The sequence below is a fragment of the Poecilia formosa genome, unplaced genomic scaffold, assembly GCF_000485575.1.
Source record: "Poecilia formosa unplaced genomic scaffold, Poecilia_formosa-5.1.2 Scaffold15, whole genome shotgun sequence".
NCBI classification, from domain to species: Eukaryota; Metazoa; Chordata; class Actinopteri; order Cyprinodontiformes; family Poeciliidae; genus Poecilia; species Poecilia formosa.
The window spans coordinates 3,624,030-3,648,312 of record NW_006799954.1 but is presented as its reverse complement, the minus strand read 5'-3'; the positions used below and the strand labels follow the sequence as shown (position 1 = coordinate 3,648,312).

Genomic DNA, 24,283 nt, shown 5'->3' with positions numbered 1-24,283 from the left:
TAGACTGGTTTAGTTAGCGACTGTTGTCCCACCGGCACACGGACTGACTCAGCCGCGGTGGCGGAGCAATGTTTATGTGTACTAACAGCTAGAAATATAGTTTCACTTTCTGATTTTGTTTAGTTTGCTTTAGTTTTTGTCGTTGACACTCGTTGGACTTTATCCAAGAGTTGCCTGATAGTCTCAACCTGTTCTCGAAGAGCTAAGTCGCTAGCTTCTTCTTGGAAACAGTGGCCAGTTTTTCTCACTGCTGCGCATTATTAGAAAGTAAGTTGTTTTTATTATATATGTATATATATACCGGTGACCACTTTAATTTTTAGGATGTGTTCTCTGGTAGAGACGATTTTTTTTTTCAGCTCTGTGTGTTAAATAACTTTTTCGGTGCTGTCAGACCAATATCGGCGTAAAGCAATCTCTTTACCATTAGCGTTAGGCTAACATATCTGAACAAATTTATCCTTTCTTTCTGCTCAGATTGTGTTTTAAAGTATAAATACACACACCCCTATCTATATAAATAGATGTAATATGACTACAAATTAAATACTTGTGTTAGTATTAAGGATACTTCATTAATACCGCCGGATTGTATGACCAATGGATTCGCCTGCCTAACGCAATCGGATATTTGTTGCTAATTAAATTTTAACAGCGATATAAAGGCTAACTCGCTGTAACGATTAAATGATTTTTAGAAAGTTTAGAAGAGTTCAGAGATCGTCATGCGTGAACGCAACAACCTAAGCTAGAATTGTGGTCCATCTCAACAGCAGTAGGAAAAAAGGGCGACATTTAGACACCGTCTTCGTATACTATTGTCGTTTTTCAGCTATCTTGCAAGTGGTCTGTTAGCCTCTGATGGATTTAGTGACCTGGGTTTCATCATGGACGGATGACTAGTTGGAGCTTGACTGAAATAATTAATCTCCGAGTTATCCCCTACATATTGAGAGCCTGTAAGAGATACATATGAGCTGTTTGAATACATGAGCCATGGTGCATGTATGCATATAAACAGTATCGGTATTTGTTTCAAACTTTCCAGAAGCATCAGTCTTTCATAATGGATTACCTGATGAACTGGATTGAATCGTACATTTGTCCCCCAGTGGCGAAAGCACCAAAGATAATATTAAATAAATAGAATTTATAAGGGAAAAAATATATCCTAAATTTTACAAGTAAATTCTCTTTTGACGATCTTTTTTTAAAAACCAGTTGTGCATTAAAATGCAGAAGACTGCCAATTGAAATTTGTTGATTCACTGCTTACAGAGTGATATATTTCAAGTGTTTTTTTTTCTCTGTACTTTGAGCATGTAAGCTCATGAAAACCCACAATTGAGTTTCTCAGAAAATGAGAATTTACACGAGAAGTGATAAAATTGTATTTTATTTTTATCTGAAATGGGTGGTGAACATTCATTCTGGCAAATTTTTACATTGTTACAACTATTGTTATGAACTTGTGTGTAGTATTTTGCTTTTTTAGCTCTGTTGGTGATTAGGGTACATAATTGTGTTTTTAGTTCTAAGCAAAATCATTTGGAATAGTCATTTAATTAATTGTTAATTATTAAATTTTTTGTTCAAGAAGCATCAGTTTCAAAATTTGCTTATAGCAGCTATATTTTTGATATATTAATTGTTAATTATTAATTTTTTTTGTTCAAGAAGCACCAGTTTCAAAATTTGCTTATAGCAGCTAAATTCCCCCACCCCCTCCCAGATCATGAAGTTTTAGTCACAATGTTAGCCGTTGATTGAGCACGTGCTTGTTCTTTAACGGTTTGAGCAGCTGTTTCTGATTTGGCTCATTTCTGATCATTTCTTAGCCTCTATTTTGTGTTGAACATAAGATACACCAACTGTAAAAGTAAAAAAAAAAAATGACAAGCTTTCAGCGGTTATTTGATGGAGATATTTTTGTAGTGAATATAAAATGAAAGCATTAGAAGATTTTTGTACATTATTCATTATGGTATGTCATGTATTGATACATTTTTTTGTTATTTTTGCTAAACTCAAAACAAAGCGAATCAATGAACACAAGCAATTACTAAAGGGGACTGAGCATTTTCTTTCTGTTTCACCTGCGTTAGATTAAATCATTGAAAATCTGTGAAACCTACTGGCTAATTTAATTGGTTTGTCACTTTTCTTCAGCTTTAATTCGCTGGCAACATGACATGAAACTTATTAGTGTGTTCACTCTGTAGTTAAATCTACCAATAATGTTAATAAGTATTATTTCATTAATACCTACTGTAATAAGTGTTAATTAAATCTATCACTAGTGTTTAAAGTTTCCCTTAACTTTATTCAACTTTTTCCATGTTTGCAGTTAATCTCTCTTGGGTATGATCTTGCATAACACTTTGACATTGTTATGTAACGTCTAATGTATACAGAAGGTTTGTTGATTGAATCTCAGGGAGCTGACAGTGATTTACCAACCAGGGTAATATTAGCATATAGTCTTGGAGATTTTAATTAAAATTTATCATTCTATCTAGTAATGTTTGCAATTATGACTAAACCATGTCAATTACGCAGAATATGATACTTTTATGGTGAACATGTTTGGTTTACACAAGCCAGATGACTTTCTAATAGGGTGTGCATTTATTTTATTCATGATTTCACATCCTAAAGTTTAGTACCAAAGCAGATGAAGAAAGCTAAAAAAAAATAGGTAAAAAAAATGGCCAAACATTTGTTGGACCACATGTTATCTTCCTTGTTCATAAGTATCTGCAATGTCAAAGCATTAATTTCCCTTCAGGGATGCAAAGATGTGTAGTTTTCAAGAAATTACACATATTTTACCTCAGGAAGGATATTTTAATTGGTATTTTATGTGCTAAAATATAAGTTGACATGCTGGACAAAAATGGTTGAAGAAAACAGTTGAATAGCTAGTTGTTTAAATTTCTCTCCCAAGTGTTTTTTCGGGTATTTATCCTCATTCCTCTTGGTTTATAATCCTATAAATAAGTTTGCACTAGAAACTTAGTGTGAAGGTGCTTGGATTGTTGGCGGTTTCAAAGCGTGAAACAAGGCTTGGTCAAATAGTTTCCTTATGACTTTATCAAACAGAGACTCACTCAGTAATGGAAAACACTATAGATAAAAATCTCTTGGTGACTTTCCTAGAACCATCAGAAAAACACCAGAAATTAATGTAAGAAGTTGGTTCAGATAAACTCACGTAGACAGATGATATTTCTATTTGGCCCTTTAATCACACAATAATGTTAAGCATTTCTTTCAAATGTTCTGCTTTTGTGGTTTTGGGCAAGAGGAGCTTGGTACACATTAGTAACCTAAAGTCGCAAATGTAAAGAAGTACTTGAAGGAAATGAAACTACAAGTCCAGCTTCTGTGACAGGACATAACCCTGAGCTCAGGCCGTGACCCATCATGCGCTAGTACTCAGCATGCCTTTTTAACTCCAATCCCTGTTTCTGCTGTACTTAACATTAAACATCTGTGTCAGATCTCTATCTGAACAGAGATGTTTAACTAGGACATAAAACTGCTGAATTGATGTGTAATTTGTACGTATTAACTTCATTGAACCATTTCTCTGAAATAAACTTGCTTGTGCGCTTGCAATGGCTTTTTATTTTTACACTGAAGCAAAATTAAATCTTTGTAGATGTACATTACAAACTGATTCATTTGGTTTTGAAAACAGATATTATAAAAAAAAACAAAAAAAAAACCCAACACTTTTTCAGGTGCTTCACCATGTTGCAGGTCTTTAATCTGCAAAGCGCCCATGACTGGCATCAGTGTGGGTGAAGACACAGCTGCTTGGATTGAAACCGGTCCATTTGAACCCAGTCGTCTCTATCAGTTTATTGTTCGACTCTGGCTGTGGCTCTCCAGTGATATCACAGCATTCCAGGGAGAAGATAAATGAGTTAGTGTTAGGGCAGATGAGTAGCATTGTGGATTCGGCTGATAGTAGTGGGCAGAAAGGCACAAGTCGAGCTGTGCAACTGCGAAACGGGTAGAAAGCCATTACTTCCTGAAGCCTTCGGACAATATCTTTGAACGTTTTCCAGTTCAAAGCCTTTCACTTTAAACCATTAAATCAGTTAAGTATTTTCCATAAGGTTCTAAAATGGAAATACACCTTTTTTAGTAGCTAAAGGGAAAATTTGCTCTTAACTCAAAATCGCCAATTGTGTTGATTTCCTGAACATGGAGGTTAGTGTCAGAAAGTCTGATCCATTACAGTGTTTTGAAGTGCATTGTGCATTATTTATGCTGTGTGCCTACTCAGGGGACATGTTACCTACTTCTGTTTTACTGCTAGACTGAAACTGAGGATTTCTAAAACAAAAATGCAAATCATTTAGACTCTAGCTATGTTGTCTGGTGCGTTTCAGACATAATCCTCTTATACTCTCGCTATCTATTCAGGATGTCATTATGAACCTATTTGCATTTTAATAAATTTAAAAACATATATTCTATTAGGGTTTTTTTTGTTATTATTTTATATTTGACACAAGTCTACCTACAAGTCTAGTGCTAGAAATTAGTTACTTAGTTGTGGTCTCTTTTATTTACATGTTGATGTTCTTTAAAAATGTTTTGTCCAATTTTTAAAAAAAACAACTTGGACTGTGTTGGTGTCCAAATACTCTGCTGAAACTAGTCCTTTATTGACAAGGGATGTGTCAGCAAAAGGAAAGAACCTGGAAGAAATGGAATATAAGGCCAACCCATAGCAGGCTTGTTCCAACAGGCTTCATCTGCTCAGGCTCACTTGTCAACTTCCCTGCTTACAAATCAGAACAAATTACAGGGGCTGGAAAGATACTGTTTAATTTTTATGGGGAGAACCCACATCTCTTTAGTAATTTAAGAACTAAGCTGTGAATATAATCTTTTGTGTTTCTTCTCAAATGTACATTGTTGTACGTCAGGCACAATTCAGGAATAAAAAATATATTTCTCTAAAATAATTTTCTAAGTTTTGCTTATATTATTATGCTTGTGGTCAAACAACGAGCGTAGCAACAGCTAAACATGTGACTGATGACAGCTAAGCATGGATTCGCATGCGATGGTCACAGTATTACAGTGTCGGCTAAAAACCGGCATCCAGCTGGAGAAAAATGTGGTCACCTCTGTTCTTTCTCTCGGATCTCATTAAAAGCACTTCAAACCGAAGCAGTGTTGTTGTTAAAATTTCTTAACTTTTTAAATTAATGCACCTTGATACTGATGACATAAAGATCTGAGTAGGAAACCGTTTCTCATGTATGATCTAATATATTCTGATTTGCCTTTTCCATTTCTAACTAGTCTTGATGCAAAAATGGGAAGAACATATCTTTATTGCAACATTGAGTCAGTATGTGAAGTTGTGAAAATGCGTTTCTCCTTCGCAGGGTGTCAGCATGCTGCAGTAATTGAATTACAGATCGATGATCACTATGGGCTCCTCGTTGGGGCCTCAGTGTAACAATGGGAGCTGCTCGACCAACAGCTCCAAAGAATTCTGCTACTCGGGCCGAATTCGCAGCACCGTACTCCAAGGATTACCATTTGGTGGTGTCCCTACTGTCCTTGCCCTTGACTTTATGTGCTTTTTGGTGAGTATTTATGTCATTCATTTGAGGAGCCCAAAACATTTGTGCAGCGTTCAGAAACTTGCCCTCGCGATGACTTAAAGCTACTTGAACCTTTCCTTATTAAAACGAGATACTTCCAGGAAAGTGTTTTGAAATGATGAGCTTTGTGAAGCTGTTGTGTAATTTTCATGTTGTTGGTCTCTGTAGTGTAAATGAAGGCAGTGAAGGTGCTAACAAGCGCTGTTTGTTGTGTCCCCGTAGCTGCTGCTGTTCTTGTTTTCTGTGTTGAGGAAGCGAGCATGGGACTATGGGCGCCTCGCCCTGGTGGCTGACGCTGACAGGTAATGAAACGCGTGCCAAGGCTCCTGGAATAACTTGTTCCAAACAATGGGAAATGTAGAATTATGGTCACTACCCGTTGGAGTATTCATAATGCATGTTTTGGGAACACAATTACATAACTAATTATCAATGTACAAAAACCAGATGTATTTTCCAGGGGGGTGTTCAGGCATTTTAAAAGGAAATTCAATTGTTTTTTTTTTTTCTTTTAATTTTTATTAATATATCTGCATTGTAGTTCCTTTTGTTTGAAGCTGTTGTGATATCCATGGATAGTTTGTTTTGTTGATCTAATCCATGCAAAAATTTTACTCCTGCTGCATTTTACTGTAATGATAACATAAGCATTTTACCTCAACAGAGGTTTGTTAAAGAAACCTGGATTACATCACATACAGAATACCAACTTCTTTAACACTTCCTGAACATTTTATGTTTTGAATAGAATTTATCCTGTGGATCCTACCATGATTGTGTTGCATACAGAAATGAACGCAACATTACATTTTGTTGCTTGAACTGAACTGTAATAAACCACTTGGCAGATATAAACATAAAATTCATTTGGAAACACACCTGAAGGGACTTTTATTGAGTTCATTTCCCAGGTGTTGTGCTCACAAATATTTAAATGACTTTTGCAATAACAAAGAAAAGGACCATTATGCTTCAGTCATGGAGCTATGCATTAGCTAGCCTTTACTTATCAGTTATGGATTTGACACTCATTGTGAGTCACAGCCACATTCCTTGGCACCCCTGGTAAAGATTTGTTGGAAGCCCTGAAGTTAAAGCAATCTCACACTGGGAATTTTAGAAAAACACACTTGTTTTCAGTCTTACGGAGTAAGGCGGCAGGTTTTTGTTGTTGTTGTTTAATTTTTTACTTTATGTCCCAATGTTTCCAAAAGTGCAAGATAATGTGAACTTTAACCAGGTTTTTTGGGCTTTTTACATAAGTAACACACATATCCTCCACTGTGCTTAAGATGGTAGTGATTTTGCTGATATTTGTGTTTTATTTAACATCTGACAGACATTCAGCATCTGTTGCTGAAAACCTCAACTTTAGTCATGTCAGACCAAAGTGCATGGTTCCAGTTAAAGACTCCGAAGAGTTCAGTAAACGCTGCATATTTACATTTGTGATGGTATGATATAAAAGGTTTTTTGTTGTCACTCTGAAACTACTACTTACCATGGAAACAGGGTTTGCTTTGCAGAAAACCCCAAAATACTAAAAAGTTTCTGAAAAGTGATCAACTTAAAAGTGTTTCTTTTAAGTTAATCACTTTAAACGTTTGAAAAACATTTATTGAATGTACCAATAGTTCTCCCATTTGAGACCTCTTATTTAAATATCTAAAGAAGGGATTTTTCTACATTAAATCTACATAATTGTTGGAATTTCTTCGAGTTTGAGCACCGTTTGCAGTGTTGTTTATTGCCCAACAAACTGAAGACGGCACAATGGCTTTCCTCTTTGGATCTTCCCCATGGCAGCAATTCCCTCTGCCCCCTCTGTCTTTCTCATTGCTGAATCATGATCGCTGGTCCTTCATGAAGCCTGTGACTCCTGCAGTGCTTTAAATATTTGGTAGCCTAGCCACTCATCAACTGATTTGTATCAAAGTAAACAAACTATAGCTGTGAAAATTCCCTTAGAAATTAAGCTGATAGATGTCAGAGGCGACTTTGATTATTAGTCTTTGCATGTATTTCTTTAGATTCGGCAATAATTTGTTGTTTTTTTTTTAGGTCTTTTGCTCAATTTCATGTGGCCAGATAGGATTGAGAATTTAAATGATTTCTTGATTCTACATGTCAAGCAATAATTATGGTGGCTGTGGCTGATGCAATAGGTATCAAATCAAATGCTTATGAGTAAATGTGAGCTGAAAAAAAGCAAAGGTGTGGCTGATGTGAATAAGTTAATAAAAGATTTAACTGAACCTTTTTTCACAGGGAAAGGTAGATTTTTTTTGTTGGCTCTTCTTCCTTTAAAAAATTAAATCATTATTTAAAAATTACTTTTTGCTTTTACTCAAGTTATCTTTGATATTTAATTTTGTTTAATTTGAATTTTTGTCCCTCTTGCATGTTTCAAAGTAGCATAAATTTATATGGGGGGGTCAGTATTTTATTTTATTTTTTTTATGTGAAGGTATTCTTCAACAACAAGCTGAACCTGCACTTGGCTCGGTGTGGCCGCCCTTCTGTTTTTCCCAACAGAAACGGGCATCATAAAGTGAAGTCAGAAAAGAGTGTCAGCAGTTTGTGTTTTAGTGGCAACAAGTGAGCTCTGCCACACATTTTTAGATCTTCAAAGCTCATTAATACAGGTTTAAATGCAAAGCACTTTTTTTTTATTATTAACATTTAGGAACTTAACCCATGTTTTATTTGAGACTAAGAAATGAAAATAGTTGGGTAACTTCCAGGTTATGAGTCGCCCAAAGCTCCGAGGTGTTCCACTACCTCACAATGGGGGGAAAAAGACAGAGTCAGGCGGACCTCGGACAGAGTCCTTGACACAGTGCTCCATTACCCACATTCCCCAGCTGTGATTGTGTTGCATCACAGCCACACTGTTTTTCCAGCTGCGTATGAGCAGGGAATGGGCCTGTAGCATGAAGGGAGGATGGGAGGAGGCGGCAGCACGGGAAGCTTTTATAACAGATAGGATATGATGTTGTAGATTCACACAGCCTCCAAATACGTGGTGGAACTTTGTAACGTAAACAAGCAAAACTGTGGTAGACATTTGCATTATCACAGAACATGGTTAATTTTGTAAGATAAAATAATTTGTACCATGTTGAACAGAGCCTTCACTGGTATACCTCTGGTGCAACATGGCTACTGGATTTTTCTCTTAATTGATCACCCCTCTTCTTTTCTGTTCCCTGTGGTTTTAAGTAAGCTTAATGCTTCTTGCTTTGTTTTGTATGTTTTTTTTTTATCAGAAAAAGAGAGAGGGATCAACGGTATAGTCGTCTGGATGATCGGGAATAGTATGTTCATCTCGCCGTATCGCGGAGCTCCTTACTGCTCTTTTCCTCTCTGTTGTTTTCGTCTCTTTTTCTGACCTAACTCGCCACTCGTGTACCTTCTGCTCAGGCTGCAGTGGGTCTTTTTTTTTTGTCCTGATGATTTCATTGTTTTTCTTCCTCTCTGATCCATTTCTCAGTATCAATCTGCTGGCAGCTCTTTCTCCATGTCATTCTTGTGCTACTGGTGTCGGGTGTCCCTGTTCTGTCACTGTCCTAATCAGATCTGTGTGTGCTAATCTGTGTCTTGACCTCCTTTTGTGAAGCTTGAAGTTCTTCTGTGTGAGCGTGCCGCATGAGCCACACAGGCTGGACACTGACGGGGAGAGGTAATACTTCCCTGATGTGCAGCTGTACATAGACGGGCCCGGCCCTGTAAGTGGTGGTTGTTCAGTGTCTAGGCTAGCAGAACTTAGATGACTTATTTCTCCACACAGGAATGTGGGAGAGGAGGCCTCAGGCTCTCTCCTTATTCCTTTTCATTAGAATTGTTAGAGCCTTCAGTGATCTCATACCTGAACGTAGGATTGATCTACTTCCAACAGAGTCATGGTGCTCTTCAACCTTTCCATCTGGATTTATATTGTACTGTTTTTTGTTTTTTTTTTACCTCCCAGAGGGCGTGCTATCAAATTTATACTTATTAAATAAGATCATATTGATTTATATTAAAGGGTGCTGGTGGCTCTGAAGGAAAAACTCAACAACCCTATTAGAGAAGCTTCTAATAGGTTTGTATACCAATTTGATTCAATTCTGCACTCTATAAATGTATTATAAAACTATAAAAGAGGAGGCTGTAATTTTTTCCTGACCTTACTGCTATAAGAAGTTATATGAGAAGTAGATGTGTTGTCATAGCACAGGTGTGAGAGACCAGTGTCTCCATTCACTATTTGTTCATTTACGATGAGTTAGAATGCGTTAAGGAAATGACATCACACTGACCCTGCAAGCTTGGAACAAATGAGGTTTGCTATTTGGTTGGAAGACAACCACCATTAGCAATTGCAAGTTGAAAACAACATAGTTTCTCTGTGTTCAAACACAAAATAAGTATATTCACATGTAGGTATTTTAACTACACTGTAAATGGCTTATTTTGAGTCTTCTTAACTCTGTTAAATCATTGACACTGAAGAGTGTTGCCAGGTTGGCAATAAAGTGGATTTGCAGTTTAGAAGCAATATAATTTTTTTAATTGACCTAATTCCAGTTATGCCTCATTTCCTGGTGCATCACTAAAGTTTATCTCTCGTTATGTCCTTCTGCGACTATTATCATTGAACCTTCAGTGCTTGTAAGTCCTTATTATTAACAACAATAACAAAGCATGTCAGCATGAAATGTGACTACAGAGATTTCTCTCATGGCTGCATCTGTTAAAATTTCCTCTCTTGGTTTCAGGGCAAGTGTTTCTGAGCAGTTTTACCATCTTTTCAATGCTGTACTTTACTATACTTTACTTTCTGTGACACCAAGCACTGAAAACACAGCTGGTGTCACAAATGTCAGCTTTGTTCGTTTCTATGCAGCAGCATGCAAATCTTGTGTGTTTCTGCTTGCAGCGTGAATTCCCCACTGCCAGAACCAAATGAACGCTATGCACGCCTCACGTCCGTATCAAGCTCAATGGACATGGACCCGAGAGATACAGTAAGAAACCTGTAGTTATTGCAGGATGAAATATGGGTGCATCTTAATGGAAGATAGAATATTTCCATAAAATAAAACTCATGCCAGTTTATTACACAGAATGGTTATGTTTCAAATCGTCATTTCTGGTTCTTTTTTTGCTGAGTCAACAGTGAGAACAGCAGCATTAAGACGTTTCCACAGTCAGTGAATTAATTTCCCACCTGATCCGGTGCAAACATTAATAAAAGTACCAATACCTTTAAAGATCACGATATGATTGTGTTGTGCCTAAACCCCACAATGAATCTATTAAGTATTGTCAAGGTAAGAGGTTTCAAAACCAGCCATGCAAACAAGCCTAAGGCTGCTATTGAAATGACTTGGGCTTCCTTAACAGCTCAGCAGAATCAGTCTGATCAGTTCCTTGCCATGCTGCATTGATGCAGATATTCATTCAAAAGAGGCCTGACCAAGTTCTGTGTTCATCCACTGTGTAGAGCATGGGCCAGCATTTCTGAGCTAAAAAAAAAATCATTTTAATTGGTCTTTTATGGTATTTTAATTTTCAGAGAAATAATTTGTTTGAGTTTTTAAGAAGTTGCAAGCTGTAATCACCAAAGTTATAAATAAATGCTTAACTTTAATCCCTCTTGGAGTCATGAATTTGTTAGTGTGTGTGTATGTATATATATATATTTTTTACATTAAATTAAACAGCAACATGCTTTTCAGTGATATTCTATTTTATTGAGCTGCACCTCAACTGTTCTTTCAAGCAGAACATAATGTCTTTTCCAGTAAACACTCGTTCAACTCTCCTGTTTTAGGGCTTTTGCTCCTGGCTAACAGCCGTCTTCCGCATCAAGTGAGTCTGCCTCCTCGCTGCTTGTCGCAGTAAAGCCGCTGTACCTCTGGCAAAGAACATTTCCTTCTGATCTGAATGGCTTTTATGTAGCTGCTGCTTTTTCTCTTTTCTCTCTGAAGGGAAGAGGAAATAAGGGACAAGTGTGGTGAAGATGCAGTTCACTACTTGTCTTTTCAGCGGCACATCATTGGCCTGCTTGTAGTCGTGGGTGTGCTCTCTGTGGGCATAATCTTGCCTGTCAACTTCTCGGGGAACCTTTTAGGTGAGCTAATTGAAGTCTACTCATACAAAAACTCAAACATATATATTTTTTGTCTTGCATATTTTATTTTCTCAGTATGACGGAGCCCTGTCACTTCACTTTTTTTGTTTTCATTTCATTTTTAGCATTTTGTTATTTTTGTATAAGAGGCTACATGTATTTCCCACATTTTGTGTAAATGCACTCTGTACATAATTAAATCTGTGACACCAGGATGACATTTTGCAGCTATTAACTTTAAGAGTGTAAGTATTCCACATTCTATTTTGCTCTTGTGATTTTTCTTGTGACAGCAGTTATGTGCCGCTGCTTTTCCTCCTACTTCATGTTTTTAGTTCCACATTGCCATCAATTATAAATTTCTGCTGTCATTCGTTAATTTAAAAGGGCATAAAACGACTTAACAGACGACAAATCGGCTTTTATTCCTGTTTAAGCTGCTGGTGAGCCATACCTGTGACCGTGAGGAAATAGAAATAGTAAATGTTGAAAGTGTAAGGAGGAATAAATGAGGTTTAACTTGCACTTGAACTTCTTTCTTTCTTTTCTCCAACAGACGACACTGCCTATAGTTTTCCACGAACCACTATAGGAAATCTAGATACAGAGTGAGTCTTGCATATACTGTCCCTTCGTATAGATACAAACTGTATGTTGTGGATTTATTTTAAGTCTTTATTTTGCTAATGTTTGGTTTGTTTTGCTCTTTGTTTCTACAGGAACAAATTACTATGGCTACACACTAGCTTTGCATTTCTCTACCTGCTGCTAACGGTGTACAGCATGAGGCGGCACACGTCAAAGATGCGCTACAGAGAGGACGATTTGGTATGGATTCTTAATTTTGGAGCGTCATTACATGACATCAAGCGCATGTTGTTTATAATTGCTTCTGTTTTTTTTTCCTCTTCCGTGAAGGTGAAACGCACTTTATTTGTTAATGGCATCTCGCAATATGCAGAAGAGAGAGAGATAAAGCAACACTTTGAGTAAGCTGGGATTTGTTTTGTGTGTCTGTTTTTTAATACTGTCACTTTCAAATGTATGTATGCTTTCTCATTTTGTCTCACCAGAAGTTTAAACTTTACTGTATTTTGTTGGGACTTTATGTGTCAATCAATTTTTATCAATTTTTGTTCTTTGAAGATTTTGGGGGAGTTCTTTTGCATATCCCTCGCATCATATCCCAGTTAATACATTGAGGTCGGTGGTTGCAACATGGAAAAAAAAAAAAAAACATTTTTTGGATGACTTATGACTTAATTCATATCAAGCCCTGCTCGTGTTCAAGCAAAGCTACTATGTCGATGTGGAAGCAACACGGCGGTTGTCGGGTTAAGATGTGTGACAGCCATGCCGTCCCCCTGTTAAAACAGCTGCGTTGTCCTCGTCCCTATGTCTGGGAGCGGACAATGCCAGGCCTATATGTGTAATTGTCCCTAATCGAAATCAGATGAGTAGAATTAGGCAAGTCATGTGTCATGTTTCTGTGAGGAGGTTGTTGTTCCTGTCCTACAAAACTGATCCTGTAAATTTAAATGCCTTTAGACGAATAAAAATATGCTGGTAAATGTATTAACAGATTTGTTTTGTTTTTTTTTATTTCTCCCCCGTTGCCTGTTCTGTTAGGCTTGCATACGAAAACTGCATCGTCCTGGACGCTCGTATCTGTTACGATGTATCGAAGCTGATGTATCTCAGCTCTGAAAGGTACTGGATGAAGGATGTGTCTGTTTCCCCTCAACTGTTTTTTAATTGTATTTGAGAATTGTCTCATTCATTCCCTGACAGAAATAGATCCTCGTCCGTCTGACATGGCTAGTTTTTCTATTTATGTATTCAGGAAGAAGGCAGAGCGTAACAAGAAATTCTTTCTTGACCTGCAAGATAAGGAGCATGAGAAAACCATGATTAACCCCAAGCCTTGTGGACACCTTTGCTGTTGCATCATTAAAGGCTGCGAACAGGTGAGAAACTTGCATTTTTTATGATACACTGGTTTGTTCCAGTGAGACTTCTCCTACGTACACAAAGAAGTCAGTTATATATACAGTAAACAGAGTCATTGGAAGTGCCTTTGCACTGTTACGACATTTATATTTTACCTACTCTAAGTATTGGCTTTAAGCAAAAAACGTGGGTATGCATCGTATGCAATTCATAGGTGTGCTGCGCTACAAAGGGCGCCCAAAACAATGGTGTAAGAATTATTTCTAGTCGGGATTTTCTGTATTTAACAGCTTTATGCATGTGTAAATGATATGATCGATATAGTAGGGAATAGGGCGAAGGATAAGGACGTTTTAGGGATGAAAAAAGCTTTTCAAAGTGGTTAATAAACAGTAGGCAAGTCATGTGAAGCTATCAAGTTGAGGCTTATCAATGTTCAGGTTGGTTTGAGTTACTGGTAAAATGACACGGTTGTACTGCAACTGTGTGCTGAATTTATAATGTAAGAAATTACAGTAGGAAAAATATTATTTTGTTGTAAAGACAGTAATGATAACTAGATGGTGAATTATAAAACATTGTAGAACGTGGCAGTGATAGACTTGAGTTTAAATGTCTTCCCTCAATATAACACTGCAGTGCTGTTGTGATGCATCCAGCATCCACCTGGATGGGCCACAAATTATATAATTTTAAATTAAAATTTAATGTTTTTATATGCGTTCTGTTTTTTTAAGAAACATACTTAACACAAAGTTCATTTCATTCAGCTGTGAGGATGGAGAGAAGGAAGAGAGGAAGAAGAGAGAATCAGGACAGACAGGGAAAGGAGCAGGTTGGTCTGAAATTAGGCAGAAGTGTAGGAACAGCCAATCAATCCCATGTGATTTATTTAAAAATGCTTATTTAAAAAAATGTATTGGCAAGATCTGTAATTTGCTTAAAGCTATGCTTGCTTGACCATCTGACTTGGTACAGAAGGATGCAGGTTTGACCCAGTTAGCAGTGATCTCTGTTGAAAACAAAATTGCATTCAGTTTCATTTGATGCCATTTTTGACAAAGGTGAGTGCAAAGGGATGACATTAACAATTTAGTTAGATGTTCAGTATGCAGCTCTGGTATTTAAACTTGCTTGTATCCAGAGGTAAGTAGTAGTAACTAGTAACATTTACTCAGTAACATTTTCTTCATTAACCCGTTTGGAGAAGTTTACTTTTAGTTTTACTTCAACGTGCTTTTCATTTTTACTTTAGTAATAGTATTGTGAAGTACTGCTGTTCTTATTTGAGCAAAATTTGTGAATACTGGCTGTGAGTAACTTTGCTTAATGAAGAACAAAACATGTTTTAACCAAAAATGCAACAGAGAATGTAATCTAACCAATTGGCTGACAAAGATCATTCATATCCAGTTTGGGGCAAATCTAATCATGCATGTGTGATTTAGAGCAAACCGTATGGAAACGGTATTGGAATTGACTGCTCTTCACGCCCACGCGGTCCAACCAGCAGTCACACTTCACAGTAGCATTCAGGATCTGTTCTGTGTGATCAGACACACTGCCAAACCTGACTCAGAATTTGAGGAAAGGACACCCACCAACAAAACATCTCACTTCCTGTCAGCATATTGAGAGCTGGTCTGCGATCACATGTGAAAGTTATTTGACTCGTTTTTTTATGTTGCACAGTCGGATTTTGAGACTTGGCCATGCCCACGTGCTTTTGATCCACTAAAACCCTTCGTTAGCTGCGTAACAATGTCTTCAGACTATACTGAGTGTTTGTTCTGAGTCATTTTGAAGGATGTTACTAAAAGCTGATGGAGTCGTTCTCTCACATGCCACTTCAGTACAACAAACAAAATGGCCGACTTCCTGTGGCGTTTGGACCATGGCTCCAATGCCTTTTTTCTATGATCTAAGGAGTAACACGTGTGCTGGTTTGCAAAGTACCCAGTCAGATCATATTTAATGTTTTTAGGAAGGTTCTGTGGAGGACTTAGGCCATGTCCGCCAAATATTTAAGTAAAAATCTGTTTAGTAATTACTGTGACTGCCAAATCACTATTTCTGTATGAAAAAAACTTATTTGTATAGGTTTTATGTAATTCTCTAACTTGCTTAAAGGAACTGATTTTTTATTTTTTTATTTTTTATTGTTATATGTAATCCATTCCCATCAAATTTAACAGATATAAGCATTTCTCGATGTACAAAAAATTCTTTTGATTATAAAATTTCATTTTCTGAATTGAATGACTACTATAACTTTTGATATTTCAATTTACTGTGATGGACTTGGGTTTTCTTCCTATAGGAAGAAGCTGTGAGTTATTATACCAAGCTGGAGGTGCAATTAAGGGATGAATACAGGAAAGAGAGAGAGAAAATCAACAAGAAGCCTTTAGGAATGGCCTTTGTCACTTTTCAAAATGAGACCACAACTGCCAAGTAAGTTCATTTAGATAAGAGAAGACATGTTTGTCAATTGACTTCTGTACTGCTGAAATGTGTTAGTTAATTTTGCTGCAATGTGTTTTTTTTGTTGTTTTGTTGTTTTTTTTTTGTTTTTTTTTTTACTTTGGTTTGTTTTCAATCGTTGGATCTTTGTCTGTCAGAATTTTAAAGGACTTTAATGCTTGCAAGTGCAAAGGCTGCTCCTGCCATCGTGAACCCAAGAGCTCTCAGTTCAGCAACAGGCTGCACACCTCCAACTGGACCGTCACTTACGCCCCCGATCCACAAAACGTCTACTGGTGAGAACAAACACTTCGTCACAGACGGAAAACAATAGCTGCGTTTTGGCTGATGCGATTAGTTCACATTAACCTAAATGCCACATTAGAACTTGTTTGGGGGGGAAATGTGTTTATAATGTCTTGTTTTCTTTTTTTAAACTAGTGTATTAGTTTTTTGGCCAGCTGTGTCCGTCTCTGCAGGTTATCACACCGTGTCGGTCTCACCGCTGTGTGACCCCTTTTCCCACAGGGAGCATCTGTCAGTGGGAGGGATCAAATGGTGGGCCCGCTGCTTCATCATCAACTGCGTCCTCTTCCTTCTCTTGTTCTTTCTGACCACCCCAGCCATCATCATCACCACCATGGACAAGTTTAACGTCACCAAACCAGTGGAGTACTTAAATGTAAGTATCCAAAGAGTAATTTAATTTGATTTCTTCCTTCCCCAAGTCTGGAAGAATAAATTAAAAAAAGAGTCTCTAGGCTTTGTATCTTGATATATTATCTTTTCATCAGACAGTTATCTTATTATTATACTCTGTAGCTGATTTAAGTTTGTCCACATGGCGGAAATGGTGAAATCCTGAATCCAAATCCTGTCACAGCTCTCCCTTGCTCCAGGAGTTTAGATAAAAAAAAGAAGAAAAAAAAGAATAAGAAAATCCAACCATCCAACATTTTTGTTCTAAAAAAGTACACAATTTGTAAATGGAAATATTGTAGAAACACTGTTATAATTTGCAAGCACTTTCAGGCATGGGAGTGTCTCAAGACATTTTTGAAACGTTTACTCACATGCCTCAGATTTGTATCTATTTAACTGAGGGTATTGTAGTGACCTCTGACATTTGCAAGTTTTCCACTGTGCTGTAAAACATGGCAGATAAGATTTATTTTGCATACAAAAAAATGACAAATATAGTAATTATTTTTATATTAGACTCCACAACCCCTCTCATAAGAATGTGAATAATATTTTTTAATGAATAGTAATTATAAAAAGAAGGTGAATAGCTTCAATTGGATATCTATGTCAATGTTTGACCTTAATGTTGTCACTTTTAACAAGTTTCTACGATTTACTGCTTTTTCCAAAATCTAAAATAAAAATTAAGTATATTTTTTAGCAGTTGGGAACTCTTTTTTTTTTTTTACCTTAGTTTATTTTCATATGTAACTTGCCATATATTATCACAAATACAGAAAAAAAACATCCTTTTTCCATGACGTTTGGCCTTCAGGTTATCTTAGATTAGAGTTTTAAACCGGATCCATGTTTTTTTTTTTTTTTTGTTTTTTTTTTGTTAGTTTTGTTTTTATATTTGGTCTGGCTTAAGCCCAACATGTAAATGTCAAATAGATTTAAATACTAACGCCTCACTCATGTCTTTCTGATCCCAGAACCCCATCGTAACCCAGTTCTTCCCCACCCTCCTGCTGTGGTCTTTCTCTGCTTTGCTTCCCACCATTGTCTACTACTCCGCTTTCTTCGAAGCCCACTGGACCCGGTATGTTTATTATTCACTACTTTCAATTCTTCTGTTTTCTTATGTATTAGAATTTTAGGAGCATCATGTTTTAATGTGTGTGAATGTTTTATGTTGTCGTACAGGTCGGGAGAGAACAGAACCACAATGCACAAATGCTACACTTTCTTGATCTTTATGGTCCTGTTGCTGCCCTCCCTTGGACTCAGCAGGTGTTACATGTTTTATTTTTTGCTTTGTAGCAAATTATTAATATGTAAAATAAGGAAATAATTTTGTAAACCTGTTTTTATATATATTTTTGAGCTAATGACTTTCATTCATTTTTCACAGTTTGGATGTTTTCTTCCGCTGGCTTTTTGACAAAAGTTTCTTGGATGAAGCTACAGTGAGGTTTGAGTAAGTATGGTGGGCTTGGATTTGTTTTTATTTTTTTATGCTGGTTTTGATTTTTTTTTTTGGAAGTAAAAACTTGCATACAAGACTTCATCATACCCAAGCTTAGTGTGATGTGGAAAATCAGTGGGATTGTTGTGATGCCAACTTTACAACAGAGGATTACGGTACCACTAAGGAGTAAAGTTCTGCCAAAAAACTAAAATGCTCTAACGTCACATATTTCCTGAAAAAAAAAAACATGTGTATATTCTCAGGTAATTAATAGTAAGTTTGGAGAAAACATAGCTGTAATTCTGCATAGTTAAAGGCATAAACGGTGAGACTATTTGAAGGGATGTGCATTAGACTGACATGATGTTCAAGAAGTGTCATTCAGTAAATAGTGGCACTTTTAATGCAAAGTTTAAAATTTTAATGGGCTTTTAATGCAACTACAAGTTCGACTTTACTTTAAAAGTGTCATTATTTAAGAAAAATTAAGCAAAGTTGACACTTTTAATGTCTTCAATGACTAAATACAAGACAATAAGACAAATAAAGCTTGTACAGTATTAAGAGCTTCACTGGTCAAATGAGACACAGTCAGGATGCTGATTGATGAGTTTTTGCCTGAAGTTCTCACACCTGTGTTTAAATGCCGATCATCTATTTTTGTTGTTGAAATTTTGACTTCTCTGAGACTTTTAAAGTCAGACTTCCAGCATCAGGAGTTGTTTTTGTTTAATTTCTAACTTGAAACTGGAGCTGCCACTATTAATTGAAGCATTTGCTGACATGAGCTTCAATAACCCTTCATCAGCATTTCTAAGTTTTGCCCTTTTTCTCTTGGGATTTTTATAGGTGTGTGTTCCTCCCCGACAACGGAGCCTTCTTTGTGAACTACGTCATTGCGTCTGCATTCATTGGTAATGCTAACGACCTGTTGAGGATCCCCGGCCTACTGATGTACATGATCCGCCTGTCCCTGGCCCGCTCCGCAGCCGAGAGGAGGAACGTCAAGAAGGTCAGTCTTCAGCGTACAAATCCAAACAAGGCACACTGAAAATAAGTTTTTACACAATCTGTTTTTTTGTTTTTTGTTTTTTTTTTACAAAAATTTAGATGTATGATAAATAAAAAAATAAATAAAAAAAAACATTTTTTTTGTTTTTTTTGTTTTTAGCACCAAGCTTATGAGTTCCAGTTTGGGGCAGCTTACGCCTGGATGATGTGTGTCTTTACTGTGGTTATGACCTACAGCATCACCTGCCCAATCATCGTCCCGTTTGGTGAGTCGTACTGTTTAAACTCTGTGCACTGCTCGCTCCGTCTCGTTTTCACATCGACAGAGCGCGCTGATCGAGTGGCTGCAGGTTAGGCATGCAGAGGCCAGGCCACATGCAGGGGTTCTGTTCTGTGTCCAGAGGCTTATCGACAGGACTAATTGGATTAGTCCTGCTGATTTCCTTGTCTTTCTTTCTGTGCAGGGCTGATGTACATGCTGCTGAAACACCTAGCAGATAGGTACAACATGTACTATGCCTATCTGCCGACAAAACTGGACAAGAAGATCCATTATGGAGCTGTTAACCAGGTGGTGGCGGCTCCTATCCTCTGCCTCTTTTGGCTTTTGTTCTTTTCCACGGTTCGCTCCGGTAAGAGGACAGCTCCCTCTGCTGGTCACATAATTGTGGGCAGATATTTTATGGTGCCCTATCTCACACTTTTTCAAACCTATAAATGAGTGAGAACCCATTAAATGTAGGTTGTCTCTCTTCTATTCAGGGTTTACTGCCTCAACATCCATGTTTACTTTTGTGGTTCTAATCATCACAATCGTCATTTGCCTTTCTCACGTCTGCTTTGGGCATTTTAAGTACTTAAGTGCTCACAACTACAAGGTTATTTTATGTTTTCATACTTCTAATGATTATTTATGCACCTACTACTTTTGGTAAGTGTCTTTTTTTTTTCTGCCTCAGACTGACCAGGATGAAGTGGACGTTATGGAGGGCGGACGTTCAGCAAGCCCTTCATCTGCCGCCAAGACAACGGTAGAAACTCATTCTTGTTCCTTAATCTCAAACAAATAGGTTTCCTAAGAAGGTAAAGTTGTAGGCTGAAACTACAACCTACAACTTTTGACGTAAATTATTTCAATTCTTACACTTTGGCAATAAAACCTAAGAAGGTTAAATAAAGAAGACAGTAAGAAATTACATAAATTGAAACGGATGTAATTAATGAAATACATCAAATTTATCTTTTCTGATGGGTTATGTAGCAAGTTTTCTCATAGACTGTTGAACGCTGGGATCAAGTTTGCAGTTGGTCTCAAAGTGGCAAATGAAACACACAGTTCTTCTGTTTGTTTGCTTTTGAGAGGTGTTTTAAATATTAAGTAATTAACACTTTTGTGTTGTGTTTTCCCACAGCAAACATACATATGTCAAGTACTTCAAGATCCCTCGTCGGAGGAGGCCGGATCAGGCAATGGGGAGGACGACGGGCAGGGGTCCTCGCAGGATGAGGAAATGATCCAGGCTGGAAACAACATGACTGGCGACTTCCAGTCCGGGGAGGCCAGTCTCATTGAGAACGAGGTGCGGCAGTGAGGCGGTCCGGGACACGAAGACTAACGTCAAACGAAACTTGATGAGTGCACTAAATGTGTGACGTTAACATGGAAGTGAACCAGCAGTTCACCAAAGCATCTCAGCCTCCATCAAGGGACCTTCCTCTGACTAACATATAAGCACACCTTCTACTAAGGATTCAGTGGTTGTTTCTCAAGGACGTCTTCATCATCAGGTCTCGTAAAAGAAATATTGAGTGGGAATCTACTTCGACGAGGCAGGAGCGGAAAAGTCGAGGCTCTACCCAAACACTGCATATCGACCAATGGAAGAAGATGCTGATGCACAAATGAAGAGTTTTTGCCTTTTTTTGTGAAGGGAGAGAAGTTCTCTGTATTTCCTTAACTTTAATGTACTTGAATGTTAGAACTGGGGAGCTCAGGTTTCTTTGAGGTACTGCATTATCGCATGCAAATTCAAAGGATGGAGCAACTGTTGTTGTTGTTTTTTTGTTTGTTTGTTTGTTTTGTTTTGTTATGTTTTTCTCGTAATGCTTCATCGGTGTGTCTGTCAGCTTCAGATGCTTCGCTTGAATTAGCAGCTTATTAATGTCGGCTTTAGCGACAGATTTAAAAAGGTTCTTCCTATTCCATAGGAGCCTTTAAAGATAAAAAAAAAAAATGCTACTAACACTCCTGGAGGCTTTGACACTACATCTATATAACTCTGGATTTGTAAGGTAGCCTTTTTTTTGATCTGGTATTTATTGTAAGCATGATATTTTTAAATTCTGTCCAGCCTGATGCTACTTTAAACTGTGGAATACGGTATTTAATTCATCGTAGCACACTACACTGGCACAATGCTCAGCCTCTGGGCCTTCGTAGGGACTGCTGCACCTGACGTTGCCCTCCCTGTGCCAGAATAGGGCGGGGTTCCTTGCACAGCTGCCGCAGCAGAAACTGGAGGCTGAGAATCTGTTGCTCAGAGGAGGCCTTTTCAGACGACACTATGACTAGTTCTTTATGCATCGTTTTTTTTTTGTTGTTTTTTGTTTAAATCTTCTCGTTAATGTTTACAGCTTGATGTAGAGGTTAGAGGATAGGCATCAAATTTAGACGGCTGCTTAAAGTTTAATGATTTGGTTAAATTAATTTCTCACCCCATCCCTCTTTACTAACTTTTTATTTACACACTTTGTGACGTACAGTAGCAGTCAGACGTTTATCCAACACGTCATCAGAGTGAAGCAGTTGATGTGGTCATACGACAAGCAAATTCAGCAAAAGTGTTTTAACAAAGCTAACTGGGTGCACAAGTTTGTGGGTTTAGACAAATTTCAAGACATGTCCCTAAAGCAAGATGTAGAGAAACCTCAGTTTTTGTTGTCATGAACAAATTTCTGATGGATTTTTTTGTCTCAGTATTTGCCCACTCTTCATATCAGAAGCAGTTGAGTTCATATAAGCTGGCTTGGCTTTCTTTCATGAGGTCTTTGCGCCGTTACAGAAGGTTCATTTCCTGCTGCGTCGATTCCATGAATGTTTGGGAACTTTGCCCTGTTGAGACTCCTGAATATGCATCAAGCTGTTTAATTTGAGGTGAAGTTGAAGAGTTTAGAGGTAGCCTCCTTAATATTCCACACAATCAGCCTGTTAGACTGGCAGGGAAACGGTCTCTTAGCATGACGGATGACAGTTGCTACATGGTCATTGTGATCAGATTTCAGTTCAGTTTGGAGCAGGAGCTTTGTTATCTTGATACCTTCCAGTTTTATATTCCTGAGCCTTGTTGGTTCCTGAACATCGTTAACAAGTTCAGGTGGTTGAAACTTGGACTTCATCAGCTTCATCAATGATCCTTTACACTCATCAAAACTGGTCTTGTAATGGATATAGCTAAAATCATTAAGCTTCTGGAATGGTACTGACCTCAATTCTAATGAATATTAAAAAAAAAAACAAATCGTTGGTAATTCAAAATTGTTCTCCCAATTCTTATTTTTGAAACTTCCTTGGAGTTATTTGTCATTTAATCAATTCCCTCTAGAATGAAATGGACTCATGCATGAAAAAAACAAAAACAAAAAAACTCAACCTAAAAGCATTCACTCCAATGATGATTGTTTGTGAACAACTGACTCATACTGTATGTTGGAAATGTGGTATTTGAGTTCTGTAACAAGTTCTCATTGCTCTGTACCTAAAGCAGTAGGTACAGAGATCTGCAGTTTTTCCAATAACATGTCAGGTCTTGGCTGCAATAGTTGAGCGCTCACATTATAGAAGCTCCGATGAAGAAGTTTTACATAATGAAAAAATTTAAGTATAAAAGAAGAAGGATGTCTCGTACTTATCATCCATATTAATTTAACATATTCATAATCTGCTTCTCTGAACTATTTTCTCACTGACTAACCAAATGCTAACATGTCATAACAAATCGTTTAAAACATCTGGTGCCCATGCAGTTTCTCAGGATCTTTTGAAATTTTACTTATTTTATTTATTTATTTTTTTTAAACGCAACACCATGACTTGCCCCATTAACCTTCAAGGAAACCATTGGTAAATAATGCACAAAAAAAAAAACCAACCACTAATCAATCACTGTTGGATATAATGCACTAATCTTTTTCTCACTGATATGACTGACAAAGAGTAGCACGTGGTAACTGCACCAGGCCAAAATGGCCTCCATTTGGTTTGATGGCACCATTCGTTGACGCATCACGGTTCGAGTAAGACTGTTGACAGGACACTACTGTATCCATCTGCTGCTTCTCTTGTCATGACAAGGTGACTTGCTTTATACCTCTTTTATACATGCGAGATGTCTGCAAATCTCTGAATATGTCCAGTCAGGATAACAAACACTGTCACACTGTGAGGGAGATGTGTGTGCTTTTTTTAGCGCCGAATGTAGTCTTTGTTCGATAAATAAAACGTTACTAATGAATCTCTGAAAGAACTGTTTCCCTGCTAATCAGGAATTGAACATTTTATACTGTAGCTACTCATCTATGTCTAGTTGTTTGTCTTCGCATTTTATTGGATTCCTAAAGCCGATCGTTTGTTTCATTTGTACTCATTTAGTTCTGTTTAAATCACTGCAATAACTGGAAAGAAATGTTTTGTTTTCATGAACAGCCAGCAGATCATCATAGTAATGTCTCCACTATATATTTAGAAAAACTGCTAAAATGTGTGTGTGTGCACTAAATATATTTAAATGTCTGTTTTGTAGATTAATGTTACATGTTAAAGTAACGGCAGATTTCAGCCTTTAACTCTGTCATTGTCTCCATTGACCCATGCAGATATTTGTTGGATGCATCTGTTCTGCCCTGGAGATGTCTCATCAATAAATCTGCATCTAATCAACTTTGACTGTTAGT

At 37.3% G+C, this 24,283-nt stretch overlaps 1 protein-coding gene across 3 annotated transcripts; it reads left to right on the top strand.

Annotated features, from left to right (window-relative positions):
* Window positions 1-26: 26 nt before the first annotated feature.
* On the top strand, window positions 27-24,269 carry LOC103134142 (CSC1-like protein 2). 3 transcript variants are annotated; one of them, XM_016668536.1, is made up of 24 exons: window positions 27-267; window positions 5,415-5,618; window positions 5,859-5,938; window positions 9,256-9,318; window positions 10,558-10,645; window positions 11,455-11,492; window positions 11,612-11,754; window positions 12,311-12,362; window positions 12,474-12,582; window positions 12,673-12,743; window positions 13,384-13,464; window positions 13,598-13,721; window positions 16,025-16,158; window positions 16,326-16,463; window positions 16,696-16,849; window positions 17,847-17,953; window positions 18,058-18,144; window positions 18,266-18,331; window positions 19,172-19,334; window positions 19,494-19,599; window positions 19,798-19,965; window positions 20,096-20,211; window positions 20,293-20,364; window positions 20,746-24,269. In XM_016668536.1, exons 2-24 carry the CDS (start codon window positions 5,451-5,453, stop codon window positions 20,923-20,925), a joined length of 2,508 nt encoding a protein of 835 aa, XP_016524022.1. In that variant the 5' UTR covers window positions 27-267; window positions 5,415-5,450; the 3' UTR covers window positions 20,926-24,269. The 3 variants fall into 3 exon arrangements, with proteins under 3 accessions (XP_016524022.1, XP_007546337.1, XP_007546340.1); XM_007546275.2 differs by lacking the exon at window positions 9,256-9,318 and adding an exon at window positions 8,906-8,953; XM_007546278.2 differs by lacking the exon at window positions 9,256-9,318.
* Window positions 24,270-24,283: the final 14 nt, after the last annotated feature.

What these genes read in the sequence shown, in the direction of transcription:
- LOC103134142 (XM_016668536.1), top strand. Translation starts at nt 5,451, where the DNA reads ATGATCACTATGGGCTCCTCGTTGGGGCCTCAGTGTAACAATGGGAGC. An exon ending in GATCCACAAAACGTCTACTG is followed by an intron (nt 16,464 to 16,695) that starts GTGAGAACAAAC and finishes CTTTTCCCACAG; the next exon opens with GGAGCATCTGTCAGTGGGAG. An exon ending in CTTTTCCACGGTTCGCTCCG is followed by an intron (nt 19,966 to 20,095) that starts GTAAGAGGACAG and finishes TCTTCTATTCAG; the next exon opens with GGTTTACTGCCTCAACATCC.